General features: G+C 36.7%; 2 protein-coding genes across 4 annotated transcripts in view; both read left to right on the top strand.

Annotated features, from left to right (window-relative positions):
• Positions 1-83: 83 nt before the first annotated feature.
• On the top strand, positions 84-10,183 carry LOC127517064 (protein SSUH2 homolog). Its single transcript, XM_051902164.1, has 16 exons — positions 84-1,472; positions 2,286-2,361; positions 2,903-3,038; positions 3,196-3,256; positions 4,636-4,757; positions 5,290-5,352; positions 5,470-5,552; positions 6,265-6,357; positions 6,453-6,558; positions 6,655-6,762; positions 6,957-8,073; positions 8,169-8,197; positions 8,350-8,389; positions 8,859-9,170; positions 9,450-9,572; positions 10,087-10,183. The coding sequence occupies exons 1-11, from the start codon at positions 1,424-1,426 to the stop codon at positions 7,095-7,097; spliced, it is 1,038 nt and encodes a 345-aa protein (XP_051758124.1). The 5' UTR covers positions 84-1,423; the 3' UTR covers positions 7,098-8,073; positions 8,169-8,197; positions 8,350-8,389; positions 8,859-9,170; positions 9,450-9,572; positions 10,087-10,183.
• A 3,749-nt stretch (positions 10,184-13,932) lies between these two features.
• LOC127517070 (uncharacterized) overlaps positions 13,933-18,526 on the top strand; it is a 29,030-nt gene continuing 24,436 nt past the window's right edge. For 2 of the 3 annotated variants that reach the window (XR_007931183.1, XR_007931182.1), the window contains exons 1-6: positions 13,933-14,106; positions 14,194-14,235; positions 14,329-14,373; positions 14,477-14,521; positions 15,029-15,064; positions 15,661-15,948. Coding sequence is in view for 1 of the 3 variants with exons in the window: in XM_051902223.1 (XP_051758183.1) it covers positions 14,061-14,106; positions 14,194-14,235; positions 14,329-14,373; positions 14,477-14,521; positions 15,029-15,064; positions 15,661-15,948 (502 nt within the window). In the remaining 2 variants the exon portion in view is untranslated. The remainder of the gene's footprint in view (positions 14,107-14,193; positions 14,236-14,328; positions 14,374-14,476; positions 14,522-15,028; positions 15,065-15,660; positions 15,949-18,526) is intronic. The other variant, XM_051902223.1, reaches the window with a different exon arrangement.

Below are 18,526 nucleotides of genomic sequence, written 5' to 3'. Positions count from 1 at the left end.
TTCGAAATTTCACTGGGGGGCGTGACTTTGGCAGTTTGATACATGCTCCGAACCACTGATTCGAAACAAAAGATTCATAAAGCTTCGACGCTTCATGAAGCAGTGTTTTGAAATCGCCCATCACTAGATATTGTTGAATAAAGTCGTTATTTTGTTTTTTTTGGCACACAAAAAGTATTCTCGTCTCTTCATAACATTAAGGTTGAACCACTGTAGTCACATGAACTGTTTTAAATACATCTTTAGTAGCTTCCTGGGCATCTGAAAGTGTTAATTATCTTGCTGTCCATGGAGGCCATCGGACTTCATCAAAAATATCTTAATTTGTGTTCTGAAGATGAACGAAGGTCTTAAGGGTGTAGAACGACAAGAGGGTGAGTAATAAATGACAGAATTTTAATTTTTGGGTGAACTAACACTTTAATTTGACATGGAATGACCCATATAAATATTACACTCAACACACTTTATTACAAAAAAGACATTTTTTACATTTTTTTTTTCTTATAAATGTTTCTCTGTTTTATTAATTACCAATACATCCATCAGCATCCATTTCCTACCATCTTCACTTCTGTGTGCCATTGTCTCTACAAGAGAAAGCTGCGGCTGTGGTCTCAAAATGACCAGGAAAAAACAAAGCTAACAGACATATAATTAAAGATTATTTGCAATATGTTGTATCATAACAGCATATTTCCTTTCAACATTCATGCACCATTTATTCAGATGTTTCACTTCATTGATCACTACTTGCACGAGTTGCATATATCAGCGAATGTTTGGTTAAATCAGATTACATTAAAAATCTGCAAATCAACTGTAAATAGTTGTTTATCATTTTACTTCATAATTTTGTATGAAGTTACTATTATGGTGATCAGTTTTTCCATTTGACTTGTTTTTATTGAAACGAAGGGCACTGTGGTCATATGGAGGTGGGCTTTAAACCACCAATTTGTGTTTTCAACTTCTTTAACCATTAGACTACACCGCACGGAAACATCTTCCAATCATAACTCATAAGTGTCCGAACGTGCTTCTGTACAGCTATATAATCTTCATCTGTCTACTCTGATTTGAACAGAAGCTCTGAGAAGAAGGTAAGTCTTTGATTATTTCTGTTAAAAAAGCATATTTGGCTAATAATTTATAAATAAATGATAGCATGCAATGAATAATGTAAATAAATTGCTATATAAACAATTATTTTAAGCTATATTTAGCATATGCAAAAAATATCCTATTTCTGAATGTGCTTTTTTTTTTCAGCTGTTGCAGATCTGATTTACTGAGAGAACTTTCAGATCATTCAAATTAAACTACCAATATTTGCTTTTGATTAGCTTAAATTCAGTTACAATATATAATTCATGATGTTAAGCAAGTTGTCTTATTTTGTTGTAATCTATTTCTTGCAAGCATGTTTGACAGCATCCTGGGATATGAGGGAATTGCCGTCGGCGGAGGTGGTAAGAAGCACAAAACAATATTATATACTTTATATATTTTTATATTAGTAGGTCATATATCATTATTACTGCATGAATTAATAGGGCTCCTATCATATAACTTCCTTTTTAAGATAATGTCCTGTATCTTAAAAAGGATGATATATGATAGGAGCATACACTAACATTAAAAAAACTGGGGGTGAGTAAGATTTATGTTTTTTTCTGCTCATCGAGGCTGCGTTTATTTGATCAAAAATACTGTTAAAAACAGTAATATTGTGAAATATTATTACAATTTCAAACAACTGTTTTCTATTTGAATATATTTAAAAATGTAATTTATTCCTGTGATGCAAAGCTGAATTTTTAGCATCATTACTCCAGTCTTCAGTGTCACATGATCCTTCAGAAATCATTCTAATATGAGGATTTTCTGCTCAAGAAACATTTCTGATTATTATCAATGTTGAAAACAGTTGTGCTGCTTAATATTTTTGTTCCAAAAGAACAGAAAGTTCCAAAGAACAGAAAATCTTACTGACCCCAAACTTTTGAAAGATAGTGTATATGTTCTTTTAATAAATTATTAATTATTAGAAAAATATGAATTGCAGGGTCTCATGGATCCAAGTAGATGCAACCTTTAGTGTTTTATTTATTTATTTATTTATTTTTATCTAATCATGTTTGTAAGGTGATGATGTGCTGACTTTCATGGTTGCAGTGGTATAGCGTCTAGATTTTGGCATAAAATAACAGAATTTGGAAGTTGAATGTGTTGCTAAACACTGGTCTCTTGTGAATGTCTCTGATGTGTTCCTCTTGTAACAGGTGCGTATCTTCCACCTCCAATGCCCTCTGTGCCGATGCCTGTGCCTGAGCAAGCCTCCAGCCATCCAGAATGGCAGTATGTTTTTTTTTTTTCCTCTGTAAGCCTATAGTTTAAGTCAAGTAGTGCTTTAAGACACTACAGATTGTCAAATCAAGTCAACTTTATTTATATAGTGCTTTATACAATTCAGATTGTTTAAAAGCAGCTTTACAGCGATAACAGGAAATTGATTCAATGAGGCAAAGTTGAAGTGGAAGTTTCCTTCCACTGACCCACGTCTCGCAATTTTAATATCAAAACCGTGTTCTGTGTGAACCGGCCCTAATGGTGCAAAATTCATCAATTATGAAGCAAGTTTATTTTAGCTATAAGCAGCTCTACAGAAGACAATAGTGTCATTATCCAGCTAGATTCAGTTAAAATTTTGTTCTCATCTGAAAGTGCCAGTGCAGTTAAATACTGAAAATGAATTAAAGTACTTTTTATAGATTAAAGAGACTAATCATAACCCAGAGGTCTCTGTGCTTCAGATGTCTTCATTTCTCAAACTGACTCCTGTAGCATGTTCATAATGCGCGTAATTCAACATGCATGTCTATTAATAATTTCTTTTTAGCAACAACATTCCTTCCATCTCAGAGGGAAGAGCGCGTGCAGCTTTTGAAGATTACGTCTCCAGCAAGTGCTGCTATAGTTCTGCCCCCGTCAGAGATGGAGTTATAACCAACATGGAGTCCTTTAACACCTACAGGGTGAGACCTACAATAAATCATTTCCATTTTGAGCTTAGTGATACTATCAATCAGTGTATAAGTAGCATAAATCTGATGTTGTTTTGGCTTTATAGAGCTGAATGTGGTTAGCAATATTCATCTGAGGTCTGGCTTTTTGTTCTGCTTCTGTTCTCAGTATCGTTTGGAGACGTTCACAGAGTACAGATCTACTAAATTGTGTCAGGAGCCTTACACAGGTACCAAAAGTCAAACGAGTCTATCATTAGTGGTGCTTGATTATTTAGGCAAGCATCACCATCACTATTGATAATATTCGGGATTAGAGATTTAAACAGCCCTCTATGTATTAAACTATCCTGTGCTTTTTGTGATATACACATATGATTGATATCTCAAATTGTGCAGCTTATTGAGGAGATCTGTGCTATTAGAAAATGGAAAAAAAAACTGTGAAAGAAAAATCCCTTGGACTTACAAAGGAGGGACTATATAGGGACAGAATATCATAAGCTGTTTCCATTCAACCTATTTTATGTGAAATTTGGGTTATCATATAAAACAATGCTGGATAGTAACACTAAGATGTGCATAAATTCTAAAAATAGGTAAAAAAAAACAAACAAACAAACATGGAGACATGCACATAAACAAAGTTAGAAACACATTTACTAAATAAATCCCTTGGTGCACAACAAAAAACTCATGTGACTTTCCCTCAACAGAGGATGTGATTGGATAACTGGACTAACCAGGGAACCAATCTCATCACACAGCATCTCAGATGTTTGTTTGATCATTCTGAAATGCCTGAGCCAATGTCTGTCATCAAAATGATTTGGTATAAATACCTCCCTGAACCTGATTTGATTTTCAACATTCCAATCAACCAATCAGATTTGAGGGAAAAGTTTACAGTTTATGTAAAGTTTATGCGTACAACCAGAGATTGGTGCTTCTGCATCAGTGTTATTCACCTATCATTTCACAGATTCAAAAGATGTATTACTCTTATCTGTATGACCAAAAATTGAGTATTTTAAGTGCAAGTGATCACACCGGCGCCTCCATGTTAGCTGTCATGCAGTGAGCGTGCTACTACTCAGCTTTCATACACTTGAATAGCCCACGTTTTTCTAGATTAAGGTTAAAGCGAGCGGCCATGTAAAGTTGCTACTATTTACATGCTTGAGATGATAAGCCATATTTGAGGTTGATGAATGATAGGCGAATGTTTGGATGTCCTGCCCAATATACTGTATTTACCACATAGACCAGCTGTTAATGATCTGTCCGTCACAGACTGTGTGATTTCGCCACTTGCTGTAGATTTTTTTTCCTATGACTAATAAAATTTTGGATGACTAAAGCCTCTTCTCGTCGACTAACGGTTAGTCAAATATTAGGGGGCAGCCCTAGATTCTAGAGACTATAGAAACTGTGGGATGGGCATTTTTGACTTGGGCCAGTAAGCAACCACCCATAACACCCTAGTAATGAGCTAAAACACTCAAAACAGTGTAGCAACAGGTTTTGTGCAATTAAATTTTGTTTAAATTATTAGTTTTACAATCTAAACCTTGTTCCCTGGCTAAATATTTGTATAACTCTTTTGCAGGGCAGCGCGTCGATGCCGGGATTCAGCGTGCTCCTGGACCGTGGGAGATTGCAGCTCAACCTCCGTCCTACTTTACTGAGCACAAGGAGAATATTAGAGTGCCCTACAGTTCCTCAATCAAGGTTTGATCGTGTCAGAAACAAAACTTCCACTATCATATCTGAATTTCGGCTGCGGAGGCTTCCTCAGCCCTTGATACAGTGATACGAACAGTAATGATGGAGTCAGTTTTACCCAAGTTTTACTTCCTTTAGAAGTGCATGCAAAGAGAATTTTCTTTCGCAGTGCAAATTCATGTCGACAACACAAACCAAACTCTTTAAGGCCTCAGCTACAACTACAGGGTTTGAGAGCGGGTCAAAGTTGACATAGTTCCCAGCAGCCAATGAAGACCGTAGGCTGGCATTATTCAAATTTGTTACAAACCTACGTAGGTTCATGCAGGAAGTAAGACTGGAATTACAGACGACTCATTTCAGGCAGTTCAGAATCGCTTCTTTGGTTTGAGAGACAAAAACTTGATTTATCATGACCTTTGATCTTTAAAACTTTGCAGACCTTTTACATTTACAAACAGCTATATTACACACTACATGATAGGTAATATCCGAAAAGTTACTGGAAAATTAAAAAGAGTTTCTTCTTGTATCCTAGAAATGTGACCCCTGCGGTGGATTGGGAAAAAACCCCTGTTCTTCTTGCACTGGAACTGGAAGCGTAAGTGACATCTTGACTGGCATACCAGGCTGTTTTGGAGTTGTTTTTGGAGTACATGATTATAGGAGGTCATATTATGGGACATATAACTAGAGTTTTATTTGTGTCTTTATGCAGGAAGTGTGCTCTGAGTGTAACGGTTCGCGTCAACGTCCTGATAACGAGTCCTGTGATAAATGTGACTATAATGGACGTGAAAAGTAAGTCTGCCATTCTCCATGTACTCTAGTAACTCTGTATGTTTTAGCTTGAAAATGACCACTTTTTTAGCTTGTTTTACAAACATTAAAGAAACATCATGGCCTGAGCTGATTAAATTACTGCCCACAATGAATAAAATGCATAGTAATGAATGGCCAATAGAGCTAGCATCTCCAGGAAAATAATGTGCATGCATTAATATATTAAGATTATGCAGAATGCATGCAAACAGGAAATATTCCAATAGCTGTACAGCATGTAAAGGGTTGAAAATATTCTACAACATAAAATGAAGTATATGTGATGTCATGAGAAAATTAGAGAGTTTTGAGAAAGCAACACATCAATTTGTCTTTTTTACTTTGAAATATGAAAACTGTCAAAATTTAGATTTGAAACTTCTTTTTCCACCCTTAACTTATATTGTCTTGTCTTTTTGACCAATTCATAAGAATCAAAAGAACTCTTGAGATGTTTGTTCACATCTCAGAATGGCTGCTGTTGTGTGTCACAATAGAAAAAAAGTTTTGTCTATTTATTTGTGTGTTATTTTGCATCTTTTACTCTCATCACATTTGATTCAGACTCCAAGCTGTCATAGTACTTTTTATGTCCTGCATAAACTGCAGTTTTTAAACAGTTCTAAGTACATCCAGTAGAGGGCAGCTGGTGGTTTAGTGTTTCCTGAGTGTTTTGTCTGACTCCTTTCAGATGTAGTTCATGTAGCGGCAGTGGCTTCCACGAGTGTGACACCTGTGATGGAAAGGGACAGCTACTCGTCTACATCAACCTCAAAGTCAAATGGTAATATCATATTATATTCACTGATAATACTAACCCTATACACTCTGTCAAAGTGAACTCTCTCATTCTGAAAGCTACTTTTTGGTCCATTTCAGGAGCACTGAGAGGGATGATTTCATAGCGCAAGATTCGAGTGGTCTGAGACCGGAAAAGCTGGGAAAGGTTTCAGGGAAGGAGCTCTTCAGAGACGCCCAGATTACGGTAGGAACAGATTTGCAGGCAGTTAAAGATTTAATAAAGAATAATAAAGAGGCTTAAGTTGATAAACTTGTTTATATGGTTGTATGTTTACTGTAGGTCTATCCAGTGCTGGGTTTCCCTGATGTTTCTGTTGCTCAAGCGTCTGAGCGTTTAATAAGGGACCATCAGGTGAAATATACCAAGAACTCTCGTATATTACAGCAGGTATGTTTTATTCACCGTATAAATGCATAATTTGTACATTTTCCACATAAAAAATTATAATGCTAAACTTTTGCTATGTAATTATTAGTCTGTCTTTGACAGTAGACTTAATAATGTTTACATGCACTATAATATTTATATTTTAATAAATTTGGTCATGTAAACTGGTGTATATCAATATTTCCTTGTTCCAGAGGCAGACAATCGAGCTCATTACCATAACAAGGGTGAACTACACTTGGAAAGAGAAGCCCTATGTTTACTATGTGTATGGAAATGAGTTGAAAGTGAACGTTGATGACTATCCCGCCACCTGCTGCTGTTCTGTGATGTGACTCGACATGTTCATTTCAGCGCTGTACATCCTAACATCATAACCGCTGACTGTACATCCAACATTCATCATCTCAAACCTGACACAAAAAGAAAACATGTACAAAATGTCTATTATACGCAAGGGCCTGGTTTCACAGACAGGGCTTAGATTAAGCCAGGATTAGGCCCTTTAATTAGGACATTTGAGTAGCTTTTATAAACATGCCTTAGAAAAAAACATTACTGGTGTGCATCTTGAGACAAAACGATGGCATTGACATATTTTAAGATATGTCAGAGCAAGTTGCTTTCAGTTAAAACAGCTCAAACATGCATTTTAGTCTGGGACGAGACTTAAGCCTTGTCTGTGAAACTGGGGGCAGAAGTTCAAAACTGTTGGTGGTTTGTCATCTCGCTATTCATAAGACATTTTAATGTTAGTTTACTATAATTTTCTGAGGAACAGTTCTGCAATATTGCCTGCAGCAAATTGTATGTAATGAAAAAATTCAAAGTCTTAATAACGTGTGAGTTTTGAGAAGGCAACACACTGATTGAGAAGGGAACACATTGAAGATTTGACTTTATCAAAAAAATCTTTTTTTTTTTTTTTTTAAATAAAATGATACTTTGACACTTCAGCATTTGCAAAGTCTAATTCTCAGAAATGAAAAACATCTACTATGGTAATATGGAGTTTTACTCCCCCAGTGGGATGACTGGGAAAATGTTCATTGGCAACCAAATGTTTATGAAAGATAATTAATTAATGTGAGTATGAATCAGTGAGACCTTATTTAAATGTAAAGTAAATGAATAAACCGTGCAACGTTATGCAAATGACAAGGACTAAACTTCTTTAATACAGGAAATGTGAAGGAGAAGAACTGAAAAGTGAAACTGAGTTAGTGCACACTGTGTTAGAAAGCACAATAGTTTGAGGAACGATGAAGCTCCTTTTTCAGGTCCTTTTGCTGTCTGTAATGTTAGCTTTTCGTAAGTATATTTCTTTTTCCTGTGTTTTACTTCACAATGTGTACAGGTAATAAATGATATATTAAAAATAAACTATTGTGATTTGTTTTATCCAGAGAAATGTCAGGATACATGGAATCTAGAGGTTTTCAATCAGTTTAATCCATTTTTTGTTTTGATGTTTATACTTTATGCAGTCTATATATATATATATATATATATACACAGATTTTTTATTTATTTATTTATTTATTTTACATTTGATTCATGAGCTTTTTATGTGGCTTTGTTGAACAGGACTTTCACGCTTACACCTCTGGAGAGTTGGAGCCACAAAGTATGTTCTAATTTTCTCCATTTTCTAACTGTATTAAAAGTCCTTGAAATGCAGTTTAAAAAGCCCCAATTTCTCAACTGCCATGTTAAATTTAATTTAAATTAAAGTGATTCTGGCTCATTGTTTTTATCATCTTTATCATGTTTATGTCTTTTAGTAAACTAATACACTGGAATTAATTTAAAAGCAACAGTAATTAATTTCCTCAAAAAATGGCACTGCATCATCTGGTTTACTTTTGACACACATTACTTTACTATTAAATTATGTTTTGTATATTATTATGTCAGTTATTTTTGCTAGACTGGTGTTTAAATTAACCTAAGTAATGTATCGAGATGTGTGCAGATATTATTTAAATATCCAGTGCCAACACATTAGAAGTTGAAGATGCACAATATTGTTGATGCAGTTTTAGTTGCAGAAATTTGTAACATGTTCATATTTCACCAGCATGTTGATGTTTCAGATGTTACAGTGCCGAACATCACAGTGTACCGACAGATGGAGGAGAGAGAGCATGATAGTGTGATAGTGCTGTGCATCTTTGACCAAATGTTTGAAATGAGAGGCAGTTGGCAGATGCAGTCTTTTGAGCTGTCTGTGGAGAGTGAACTGAACTACACCAAAGAAATAGAAGAATGCACTACTTTAGATAGAAAAATATGTGTGTTTATGGTCACTGTGAGTCCACCTGCTTCCTTCACCTGTGTGCATGAGATTTATTCTGATGGAGAAGTCAAGTACTTGCACAGCCAGACCTACAATTACAATAAGTCAGGTAAAACAAATACATCTCTGCTACAGGATGTTTAGATGTTACATCCCTGCCTACATGATACAATATTGCCACTGTCTTTGCATTTTCCTATTCTGAAAAAAATGTATCTTTCTTCCTCTCTCTACCTCTCTTTCTTCCTCATCTGGTGCTGGGTGATCATATAATTAGCTATTTAAAAATGTACAATAATAATAATCCATCTGATCTTTGTAAGTGTCTATATAAGACTGTATATTTTAATGCATACAAGCTAAAACCTATTTTTGCCTGTCATTGCAGTCTTGGATAATCACAAGGAAGAAGTATCTTTATTCTACATCTGCTTTTCCTCCTTCATTGCTGTTGGTCTCGTCATTATGACTGCAGCAGTGATCGTGACTACCATCAGGAGCAAAGCTAAAGGTGTGTGTAACAGTTTACTTATTTATAGCAGCAATGAATATAATGAAAGGCCTGATGACACAGTCAGATTAAAGTCTAAAACTGAAATACGTACACAATGTGCTAAGAGCATGCTTTGTGTTTTATTTCATTATTTCCTTACAAGAAGCTCAAAGACTAACATGCAGGCTTTAGTTTTCTGAGCTGAAGACGCCAGTGAATGAACAGAGTTTCTCTTCCTCAATCTTTTTGCTGACGACTGTAATGGCATCATGCATTAGGCCTACATTCAGAGCTTAATATAGTTTCCTGCAGGTGTTTCTAAATTAAAATCTTGTTGGTGTGAGATGCATTCTGACATGCAATGCTTTTAAAGACAAATTTGGCATTTATACATACTGCATGATCGCATTTGTCCTGATCTGATGAGTGTCCTGACTGTGTTTCTGATGAGTTTGTGTTCAGGATTAGATTTGATCAGTCTTTATCTTCAGTAGACTAACCCAGTGATCTCTTTGTACTTTTGTTAACACAGACTCCATCAACCACACCACAACTGTTACAGACAATGACTATATGGATGCATAAATAATCAGAAGACTTTCTGAAGAGAGAAGAGCAGACCTGAAGAGGAGAAACATTTACTGTAAAAATATAAATTAAAAGTATATGAATTATTCAGTTAACCTTTTGTATTTTTATTTTATTTGGAATGTATATGTGAATTTATATTATATGATTATTTTAAAAACAATTTTAGTTGTATTTAAAATGTCCATTTGTTGAGATTTTCTTTGACATTTTTCACTATAATGGAATTTTACTTTCTGATTAGGATGAACTGCTTATGCTGTAACATTCCTTATTTGTATGTAGATAAAATATGTTAATTACAATTAATGTGTGTAGCTGTGGTTTAATACTGCCATAGAAGACTCATCTGAATCCTCTACAATCCTCTACGCTTCACTCAGTTTATTTTTTCTAGATAATATCAGAATGTTCTAAAGGAGAATGCCAAGATGTCAGTCTGTAAATAAAGCTCCGAAAGAGGAAGTACAGTTTAAAAAATCCTGCAGAAATACAGAAAATTCTTGTGTATTATTTTTCTTGTGTGTCCACATCATATGCACGTATATGCACGTATACATAAAGAGTAAATAAGGAGACAATTTGGTGGCAAAGTTGATGCAGTGCCACTGGAAACAATGATAATGGTCACTTCCTGAGCTACAATAGGTTGTTTCACTTTCGAAAATGATATGTGATAGTTTGTGTGACTATTTTCTAACCATTAAAGTAACAATAATTTCTACAGTACACAGACTAATTCTGTGAATAATGGTGTTAACACTTTTAAAATACTTACAAGAGATTCCTTGATTCCTGAAGAGGTAAAAACAGATGTTGAAAAAGGGGATCATCTGACAATTTATTAGTCATTCAGTAAAACATTTTATATGCTTCTTGTTTATTAATGTTAATTTTATATGTGGCAGCAGCACCCTGTCCCTGATGCTGTTTTGAGTAATTATGACTTCATCCGGTAGAGGGCAGTATTTAATTCATTTTAATTGTATTGAGTGTTGAACTGTATTATATTCAGGAGGGCTTTTTTCACAATGATGGTTTCTTTATGACATAATTGTCATAAAGTCAAAGTATTTGGCTTCATCCAGTATAGGGAGCATCTGTGTGTAGCTGTGGTTTGTTATTATCTGAGTTTTGAGTTTCTGTCTGGCATCTTTCAGATGTGGTTGTAGCAGCTGGAAGGGAAGGGTTGGATTGAATGGGACAGCTGCTCATCTTCCTCAAATAAATGTCATACAATAACTTAATTTATCATGATCTCTGAAACTTTGCAGACCTTTTACATTCACAAACAGCTATATTACGTTCTACAATATCTGAAAAAGCGTAATAGGGGAACATTAAGAAGATCACTTTGCACAGTCAAGTTATGGTTCCATTTGTAAAAATACTTCTAAAGCATTTATAAATCTTAGTTCATGTTAATTTAGTGTGACACCTGTGATGGAAAAAAAAAAGGACAGCTAGTCGTCTTCATCAATCTCAAAGTGAAATAGTATTATCATATTATATTCACTGATAATACTAACCCTGTACACTCTGTCAAAGTGATCTGTCTCATTCTAAAAAATTACCTGCGTTGCCTCCTTTGGGGAGAGTAGTGTTGACCAAGTCTGACCCAGAGCTGACGGCTATGCTTTCCCAGGCCACTGAGAGCGTCAGGCTCGAGTGGAGACCTCCACTGTGTCCCAAACGCTCAAGGCTGGATGACTGGTATCTCGGGGCGGAGCGCGCTGAGCAACAGTGTCCTGGCACCAGTGCCTTTATTTCTAGAAGTGCATAAAGAGGTTTCCAGATTGTGGAAGGCCCTCACTACCCTCGATGGTGGGGCGGCCAAGGGGTACATGGAGATCCCCTGGTGGAGTGCGTGGTAGTGATGCATTTGTGTCCACAAAGCACTGCCGCTTGGCGGAGTAATCCGCGTCTCCCATCCAAGGCCTGTAAGTTCTTGTCTGTGTTTACGGCCAAGGCTTACAGAGCCGCTGGACAGGCCGCCTGCGCCCTGCACACCATGGCCCTTCTGCAAGTCTACCAGGCCAAGGCACTGTTCTGAGCCAGGTTTCATGCAGGAGCTGCGCACAGTGACGGACCTCGCCCTACATGCAACGAAAGTCACTGCGCAGTCCCTGGGTCAGGCGATGTCCACACTTGTGGTCCAGGAACGCCACCTATGGCTTCCAGCACCTCAGCCATCTGGGGCTTTGGGTCAACTGGGAAAAGAGCAAACTCTTCCCCATGCAGAGGATCTCTTTTCTCGGTATGGAGTTGGTGAACCTGACAGCACGAGGCTCCTGGGGCATATGGCATCCGCAATTGCAGTCAAGCTGCTCGGATTGCTTCATATAATTCACATTCCAGATGAGCTCTCACAACAGCCCACACTCCCGGGGCAGGTGGTCCAGCTGATTTGGAGACACTTTGGGGACACACAGGTAGACCTGTTCGCCTCTCCGGACATGTCCCACTGCCAGTTATTTTACTCCCTGACCGAGGGGACCCTCGGCACGGATGCGCTGGCACACAGCTGGCCACGGGGCCTACGCAAGTATACGTTTCCCCCAGTGAGCCTTTTTGCACAGACGCTGTGCAAGATCAGGGAGGACGAGGAGCAGGTCTTGCTAGTTGCGCCGTAATGCACCTTGCTACAGCCCCTCCATGGCAGATTCCCCTGAGGAAGGACTTGCATTCTCAGAGACCGGGCACTCTATTCCTTCCTGGAAGAAGGGCTGGAGCGAAGACTGTCTTCCTCCACCCTGAAAGTGTATGTTGTCTATCACCGCACATCATGATGCAATAGATGGTAAGTCTGTGGGAAAGCACGGCCTGATCATTAGGTTTCTGAGGGGTGCAAGAAGGCTGAATCCTCCCCGTCCTCACCTTGTACCCTCTTGGGACCCCTCTCTGGTCTTAGCAGCCAGAGAGTGCCCTTCGAACTACTGCAGTCGGTAGAGCTTAAAATCCTGTCGATTAAGACAGCGCTCCTGTCTGCATTGGCTCCTGTCAAGAGGGTAGGGGACCTGCAAGCATTCTCGGTCAACAAAACATGCCTGGAATTCGGACCGACCTACTCTCATGTAATCCTGAGACCCCAGCCCGGATATGTGCCCATGGTTCCCACCACTCCTTTTAGAGATCAGGTGGTGAACCTGCAAGCGCTGCCACCGGAGGAGGCAGACCCAGCCCTTGCTCTGATCTGTCCCGTTCACGCTTTGCACCTGTACATGGTACGAACGCAGAGCTTCAGGACCTCAGAACAGCTCTTTTTCTGTTATGGAGGCCAGCAGAAGGGAAAGGCGGTCTCCAAGCAGAGGCTGGCCCACTGGAAGGTGGACGCCATTGTCTTGGTTTTATAATCTCTGAGTAGAGCCTGTGTTCTCCCTTGTACTCGCCTCAGGTAGCCAGTAAGTATAAGGACCTGCTCTGTGTCGATCTTGCTTGCAGCGCCATTCCCCTCTATGGACCAGATATGTGATACGCAGCCCTATGTCACAATATAAAAACATCTGCAAGCTTGTGGTTGTGTGGGCAGAGCTAATGGTTCAAAGCTGGATGTCCAAGTATAGCCACAAAGAAAAAAATGTGCATGTATCAATAAACTGTGAAGAGCTATATCCAGATGCACATAATGAGCCTGCATATTTAAATTATAAGTAATAATAATACTGCCTTATTTGGCCTTTGTTAAATGGCTTAATATCTCATAATCAGCCAGATTTTGGAAAACCAGCAATTATTATTTTTATTTTATTTTTTTTGCTGGGTTTCCAGTTGCTGGGAAGTAGAAAGTTAATGTTTGCCGCTTCTTTTTTCCTACATCTACTCTGCATATTTCTTGTTAAGACAGAGGAAGTCAGTGTCAGACTCAGTCACTGTCAGTCGAGTGTCTCAGAAAGCTGTAGCTCTCTAATCCATGACAGCATGAACTTGGTTTGTATCCTTTTATTGGTCCTTTGGTCATCTTTCAGTAAGTGAATTATATTTCTTTTGCCTCAGATTTTTGTGCCTCTGATCTACTGTAAGAACAGGAATCAAAAACTGTGTTTTTGTACAGATTCATCTGGTGCATGGTACCTAAAAAACAATACAACAACAGGTACATCTAATGGTTTTAATCTGTACAGTTTCTGTTAGTATTCATATAATATTTCAAAATATTTTAAAATACAATTTTGCTGTTTTTGAGCAGATTCCCCTCATGCATGGCATACTACTGGTGCTACTTCAGTGACAGGTGAATCATCTAATGACTTTAATATATATACACTTTTCTGTTAGTATTCATATATAATATTCCAAAATATTTTAAAATACAATTTTGTTTTGTTTTTGAGCAGATTCCCCTCATGCATGGCATACTACTGATACTACTTCAGTGACAGGTGAATCATCTAATGACTTTAAACAATAAACATTTCTGTCAAAATAGTGTAAGGATAGAAGTCAATGTAATTCTGCTGTGTGTTTGTACAGATTCTCCTCATGCATGGCATACTACTACTACAAATTCAGTGACAGACACATTTCTATCGACTTTAATCTCATTCACATTTATTTGTATATCGCTTTTCACAATACATATCTTTTCAAAGCAGCTTTACAGAAAATGCATTTGCACATAACCCAGGGATATCCACATTACAATTCAGAGTAATCGGTTATCAGAGGTGACTGTGTCGAAATAATGTCCATATGTCAGAAAAGTACAGTTCTAAGATAATTGTGATCATAATGATTACAATATATAGAATTTTGCAGTTTTTTATGTTGATTCATATGCATAGATATATAATCTATTCATGTTTCTGTCAGTGTTCCTATAGATTATTCTAAAATATTTGAAAATACAAGCATATCAGTCAATATAAGTTTGCTGTGTTTTTGTACAGATTCTCCTGATGTATGGCAAACTACTTCTAATACAGGTGCAGCATCTAATGACTGTAATATGTACACTTATCTGTCTGTATTCCTTTTCAAAATATTTTAAAGTGCAAGGATTTAAAGTCAGTATCAATTTTTGCCTTCTTTTGTACCCATTCACCAATCAATGGTACAACAGTTTACCAATTTAAAAAAGGAATTTTACTTGACTGAAATATCTGTTAAAGTTTGCCTGTAAATGATATAGGCTGAACTCATTGTGTCAGAAGCACCTTATTTTATTCATCTCAGCTGTATATATATATATTTTTTTTTTTATTTTTTTTTTTACTTTTATATTTAGTGGCAGCTCCAATTCCCCACTGGTACACACCATGTAATTTTGGAGGAATCATGGAGACAGCATTCAAAACTATTTTTATTATATTATTTATTTACATTATTTATGTCTTTGTTTAATAAAATGAAACATTATATTCAATTTAAAAGCAATATTAATTACTTTCCTTATTAGAACATCATTGTCTGACTTCCTACATATGATTATTAATTAAAATTATATCTATTATTCTGTGCCAACACATATTAGGAGTTCTGGTAACAATTGTCTGATTGTCATTTTTGTGTTGTGTTTCAGATCTCCCAGTACTGAACATCACAGTATACCGACAGAAGGAGAACAGAGAGCGTGTGATAGTGCTGTGCGAGGTTGACATAGAACATGTGTTTTATTGGCCGTCTTTCACACTTTCTGTGGAGAGTGAAGAGAAATACACCATAGAAATTGAAAGACGCTTTTCATTTGCTGCATGCATGTTTATGGTCACTGTGAGTTCACCTGCTTCCTTCACCTGTGAGATTAAAGTTTATTATGAAGGAGAAGTCAAGAAACTGAGCAGCCAGACCTACACTTACAAGTGGTCAGGTAAAACAAATACATCCCTGCCTAGTTGCAGCAATATTTGAATGCTTGTATTCTCAAATTTTGTATTTGCCTGAGAGACACTGAGGGGCGAGGGGGGTAAGGACAGGAAACAAAAACTGTTTTTGTACAGATTCATCTGATGCATATAACCATATAACGACATCTAATAACTTTAATATATATACACTTTTCTGTTAGCATACTACTACTACGAATTCAGTGACAGATGCATTTCTAACGACACTGCAAAAAGAGATGTGTTAAAAATGACACATGTTGTGCAGAATTTTAACACATGGTGAGTGTGCTCACGGACTACACATGTTGTGTCAAATTTAACACAGTAGATGTGCGATCCATCTTAACACACAAATTGTGTAAGGTAATTTTAACACACAAATGTGTCATTTAAACACAATAAGTGTAACTGAAAATTATCATTGCTAATTAATGTTCATACAACAATATTAAGCATTACCATCCATTTGTAATTCTACAAAATTGAAATAAAGCAGGCAAGATGTAAAAATGTTATTAATTTAATTTATAGTCAAATTTTGTCAGGGTAGAGAAAAATGCATTCACAGAGGCACAACAAAATGCTCTAAATCTCAATTTCATAAACTTAGATGATTAGATGACACAAATGCTTTGTAATGCTATTATCTACAATACAGTATACATTAAAGTGTTACCAACAACTACAAATTAAGATATTTTAGTTGAAATCCGATGGCTCCGTGAGGCCTACATAGGGAGCAATGACATTTCCTCTCTCAAGATCCATAAAAGTACTAAAAACATATTTAAATCAGTTCATGTGAGTACAGTGGTTCAATATTAATATTATAAAGCGACAAGAATATTTTTGGTGCGGCAAAAAAACAAAATAACGACTTATTTAGTGATGGTCGATTTCAAAACATTGCTTCAGGAAGCTTCGGAGCGTTATGAATCAGCGTATCGAATCAGTGGTTCGGAGCGCCAAAGTCACGTGATTTCAGCAGTTTATCGGTTTGCCACGTGATCCGAATCATGATTCGACACGCTGATTCATAACGCTCCGAATCTTCTTGAAGCAGTGTTTTGAAATCGGCCATCACTATATAAGTCGTTATTTTGTTTTTTTGGCGCACCAAAAATATTCTCGTCGCTTTATAATATTAATATTGAACCACTGTACTCACATGAACTGATTTAAATATGTTTTTAGTACATTAATGGATCTTGAGAGAGGAAATGTCATTGCTGGCTATGTAGGCCTCACGGAGCCATCGGATTTCAACAAAAATATCTTAATTTGTGTTCCGAAGATGAACGAAGGTCTTACGGGTGTGGAACAGCACGAGGGTGAGTAATAAATGACATTATTTTCACTTTTTGGGTGAACTAACCCTTTAACGACAGTATTCATTCAAGTGTTGCCAACATCAATTACACTTACAAGTAACAAGACTAGTGGATGACATTTCTCATAACAAACTCAAGTCAGACAGATACTTTTGGATGTATTTAAAGAAACATTTTAGATCAGACAAACATTCAGGCACATATTTTGAAATTGTTTGCAATGACACTTGGAAATTTTGTAAAATTGTAATTGTGTACTAATTGTGAAGTTATTAGATGTATTAGATATGTTATATTAGATGCTCCAGTCTTAGAAAGAGAAGACCAAACTAATCTGTGGTGGACAGGACAAGTTTCACACCTAGAATATATTGTCCACAGCACGTCAGGCCCTCGTTCACAGGAATGGTTACTCTGTCAATCCTCGCAATGATGTACTGTCATGTTGTGCTCTTCAAACTTCCAATGTAGATTGTCTGTGGTCTGGTCTTTGATGCAGCCTCAAAACTGCTGCAGAGGGATGCAATACTGGCTCCAAGCTTAGAGTTAGGGGAAAAAGGAAAAAATTAATTAAATTTAATATTTTAGGGGTTTAGAATGCATCAAGACATAATTACAAAAATAACGGTCCATGTAAAACTTACCGGTACAAAATTAAATTGAAGGAATGAAATTTCAGATTTAACATTGCATCGACTTCCAGGCAACGGTGGCAGAAGTTATGCAAGAACAACCATCATTGTGTAGCACTTTTTAATCTGAAAATTAATGAAAACAGATTAGAGATACAACAAATGTTTAAGTGTAGGATTAAGAGCAGACTAAATAGGGTTGTAGTGATAACCACTGACAAGCCAGCCACAGAGGATGGCAAATAACTGCTGCAACCATGAAGTTTATTTATTTTTTTAAGACTAAACCCTCCTCATTTTACACTCAATGCATGTGTTTTTAAGGTTAAATAAGTTAGTAAGAGTGAAGAGGTTGTTTTTTTTCATTAAGACTTTGTGTACCATTACCATTATTATGTATTTACAGCAGCTCCATAGATTTGCACTAAAGAAACCTAAACAGTCAGAGATCGACATGTGCAATTACCTGCATCTGTCCTCCTTCACGTCAAGTCATATTAATGAATATTTGTTATAATAAATTAAACAAGAGATGTGTGTGTAAGTAAAGACTTCACACTTACATAGCATCTGCTTGGTCTTCCATCCCCTCTAAA

This window comes from Ctenopharyngodon idella, chromosome 8 (assembly GCF_019924925.1).
Source record: "Ctenopharyngodon idella isolate HZGC_01 chromosome 8, HZGC01, whole genome shotgun sequence".
Taxonomy (NCBI): Eukaryota; Metazoa; Chordata; class Actinopteri; order Cypriniformes; family Xenocyprididae; genus Ctenopharyngodon; species Ctenopharyngodon idella.
This window is presented reverse-complemented; position numbering and strand designations above follow the sequence as displayed.